General features: G+C 70.0%; 2 protein-coding genes across 2 annotated transcripts in view; one reads left to right on the top strand and one right to left on the bottom strand.

Moving 5' to 3' along the window:
- LOC110388181 (translation initiation factor IF-2-like) overlaps nt 1-3,460 on the bottom strand; it is an 8,440-nt gene extending 4,980 nt beyond the window's left edge. Inside the window, exon 1 of the mRNA XM_021377159.1 lies at nt 3,328-3,460. The gene's annotated coding sequence lies outside the window, so the exon portion shown is untranslated. The remainder of the gene's footprint in view (nt 1-3,327) is intronic.
- RNPEP (arginyl aminopeptidase) overlaps nt 143-3,492 on the top strand; it is an 8,815-nt gene continuing 5,465 nt past the window's right edge. The window contains exons 1-2 of the mRNA XM_021377545.1: nt 143-336; nt 2,805-3,215. Coding sequence (XP_021233220.1) covers nt 143-336; nt 2,805-3,215 — 605 coding nt within the window. The remainder of the gene's footprint in view (nt 337-2,804; nt 3,216-3,492) is intronic.

Below are 3,492 nucleotides of genomic sequence, written 5' to 3'. Positions count from 1 at the left end.
TCCCCGTAGGGACCGACCGGATGAAGCGCAGCCGGGAGCGGCCGAGAGCCAACGGCTGCAGATGGGACGGGGGACACCTGGAGGATCCGGACCCGGCCCGGGAAGCTCCTCGAGCGAGCATGGGGGTCCTGAGCTCGAGCAGATGGCGCGGCTCCTGCGCCTGCACTCATCCCCCCCGGGGCCCAACGCCGCCGGACGGAAGCGGCCCCTCGACCCTCGGCCCCAAAACCTGGGGGTTCCCGACGCTGTCTGTGCGGAGCCGGCGCGGGGGGACGCAGCTGTCCGGGGGCTGCGGAGCGCACGAGGCGGGCGGATGCGCCGTGTTGGACGCGTGCGGTGGGACAGCTGCGCTCGCTCATCCCAGCACGGCGCGGCCCTCGGCTCCGTGGGATGGGCCAACCAAAAGGCGGTTTGTTTTTTTTTTTTTCCCCTTCAGAGCGTGCTGAGGATTCGGGAAGCGCTGCAGGGAAACAGTGGGGAAACAGCGAAGGGTTCGGCAAAACGTGCCCCAAAGCAGCGGCGGTACCCGGGCACGTGGGACAGGATCCCCCAGCACGATCTCTCACACATTGAACGCGCAGCTCTTGCAGCAAGGAACTGCCCGAGACCCCCAGGTGCGCGCTGGTCCCTTTGCGGGGAGCTCAGCCACCACCGAACCCCTCATCCCCGGCGCTGGGCTCTGCAGCAGAAAGCAAAAGCCCTGGGGAGTCCTTAATGGGATGAGTGGATTTTTCCAGTGAGCTGCAAAGCTGCAGCGGCTGCGAGCGCCACGCAAACACCTCGTTATGCCGCTGTTAATGAGGGGTTTGCAGCGTTTGCTGTTTGCAGCGCAAGCAGCCAGGCTGCCGGCCCGGCTTCAGGCTGATCGCCGCGACGCAGCCGGGTGGGAGCAGCATCCCCGGGCTCCATCAGCGTCCCCATAGGGCAGTGCTGTGCACGTGGCTGTAACGGGAAAAGCTCCCAGCCCCGCGCTGCCCCGCTCCCTGCACCCTCACATCCAAAATTAATCCCTCATGCTCAAAGGGACGCAGCTGATGGAGCAGTCGTGGGTCCATCACTGCAGGAGGAGTTCCAGCTTTCCTGGAGGAGAGTCTGAGCACCCCCCGAGCACCCCCACGCGAGGAGGGCAGTCCTCCAGCTTTCCCCCCTTCTCCCCTCTCCACGGCTCAGACATCTCTGAAAAGGGCCCAGAGAGGGGGAAAAAAAAGCGAGGAAAACCGGAGGGGGGGAGATGGGGCGGGGGGAGGAGAAGCCCGGGAGTCATTGCTCAGCTGGGGGATCTTCCGCCGCTCGCTGCCCCGCTCTGCGGCCGGAGGTGACGCGGCCCCGCTGCATCCGCACCGACCCCGCAGAGTCCGGTGGCAGCCGAGGATGAGGACGGAGATGAGCGCAGCCCCTCCGCACCGCCGGGACCACACGAGCCCGAAAGCCAGCCCTGCAGCGCCCGCGGGGCGCCGGGGACGTCCCCGCCCGGGTGGCCGCGCTCACGGCGCCGGGTCAGGATGTGGCTGCGGTGGCGATGCGTGGGAAAGCTGCCGTGGGAATGGGGACGGCAGCCAATGCTGGGGCGGTCAGGGAGCCAGGGCGCTCTCCCGCAGAGCCCCCCTCCTCCGAGCAGCCCCAAACCCAGGGCTCAGCCCGGCTGCGCCCACACGGCACCACCCTGAGCCCGCGCCGCGGCCCCCAAAGCCCTTGCTGCGGCACACAAAGCTCATTAGAGGCCACCTGTTAATGAATAGGCCTTGGGGCCCTCCCTCAGCCCCGGGGAGCAGTCGGGGCTGCTGGGACGGGCTCATGTCCCACCTGGGAGCATTCAAGGACTCTCGGGCTGTGGCAAGGACCAAGGAGCAAGGGCCAGCCCGGTGCCCCAGCACTGGTTCTTGGATCCCACGGGGACAGATGCGCCACCATCCTGGCAGCCTCTGCCAGATCCAGGTGGGATCAAAGCCCCGCTCGGTCCCGGGGCTGCCCCCCGCTGTGCTGGCTGGGAGCCGGGGGGGCACCTGGCCCCGGTCCCGCTTTCCCCCTGCAGGGCTCAGCTCCGCTCCAGCCCGGGGCCGGAAACACCTTTTTCCTGTCCCTGGGCTGCAGCGTGGGGCTCTCGGCAGGAAAAGCCTCCCCACGGCTATTTATAACCTGCCAGCCCCCCGTCCCCATCCTCATTTCCATCCCCACCCCAACCCCCGCTCCCTCCCCAAGCCCCAGGACTCACCTGGGAGCCCCCCAAGCACAGGAGGGGGCCCAGACCCTGGGGACTTCGTTCCCCCATCCCAAACCACTTTTGGGGTGCAGTCCGAACAGCACGCACCCACCCCCAGCCTACCCCCCCCCCGCAGCAGCCTGCACAGTGCCGGGGGGAGCACGGAGCCGCCCTACCCCCCAGGCATCCCTGGGCCATGTCGGATGGGGAGCGACTCCCACAAAGAGCAAAGGGAAACTGAGGCAGGGACAAGGAGGGCAGCGAGCCCGGGGCTGCATCTCTCCCGGGACATCCCAGTAGCCGGGAAGGGGGACAAGCGATGGGGACAGCGGGCGGAATCTCGCCCCATTGCTGGGAACGCGTGAACCCACGTCCCACACCGCTGCCCTGCGCCCAGCGGGAGCCCCCCCGCAGCCGCAGCGGCACACCCAGCCTGGCGCGGGCTGCTGGCTTCCCTCCCGCCTGGATTTTTCCGACGTGAGACCCAGGAGAGCGGCGGCACCGCGTGTGCTCTGCGCTGCCCACCCCGGCACGGGAGCGCGTTTCGGAGGCGTGGAGCTTTGGGTACCCCAAAAAACTGCCCCGGGCTCCCCGGTGCCGACAGGTCCCGGCGCTGCGGTGCAGAGCCCCGCGGGGATCCCGGTGCCACCGACTGCAGCGCGGACGGCGACAGCCGGGCCCCGACCCGGCACCGCCACGAAGTCCCCTCCGCCCTTCGCACCGACCCCAGCCCAGCGGGACGCGGCCGGGAGCAGCGGCTGCCACCCCGCCGTCCCTCGCCACAAAGCTCCGGGGGCTGCGCGGCTCCTTCCCGATCGCGGCTCGGCTGCGAGGACCCCGAGCTGCTCTGCCCCGTGACGGCGTCCCACCGCGGGCGGCCCCGTGCCTCAGTTTCCCCATCGCTTCCCGCAGCTCACGGGCAGGAGACCCCCGAGATGGGGCCGGGGAACACCGCGGACACCGTGGACGGGATCTCTCCCCCAGCACCGTCCCGGTCACGCTGCTCACGCTGCGGGTACGGGGCTCAGAGTGACACGCGTGGGGACGCACGGGGAGGCTGCTCCGAACCACAGCGACCGCAGCCCCGAGTTCCCAGCGGGATGTTCCCCCCCCCGCGCCCCACTCACCACCGCTCAGCACCGCGGCCGCATCCCGGCACCGCCGCTCCCGGAGCCCCTTCCACAATGGCAGCGGCGAATTGAAGCGAGCGCCGGGCCCCGGGGAGCGGGGCGGAGTCACGCAGAGGCTCGGCCCCCCCGCCCCCCCCCCACCCGCAGTGCCGAAGCGCCGCG

Source organism: Numida meleagris, chromosome 25 (assembly GCF_002078875.1).
Source record: "Numida meleagris isolate 19003 breed g44 Domestic line chromosome 25, NumMel1.0, whole genome shotgun sequence".
Classification (NCBI taxonomy): domain Eukaryota; kingdom Metazoa; phylum Chordata; class Aves; order Galliformes; family Numididae; genus Numida; species Numida meleagris.
The sequence above is the reverse complement of the archived record's forward strand: the minus strand, read 5'-3'. Positions and strand labels throughout refer to the sequence as shown.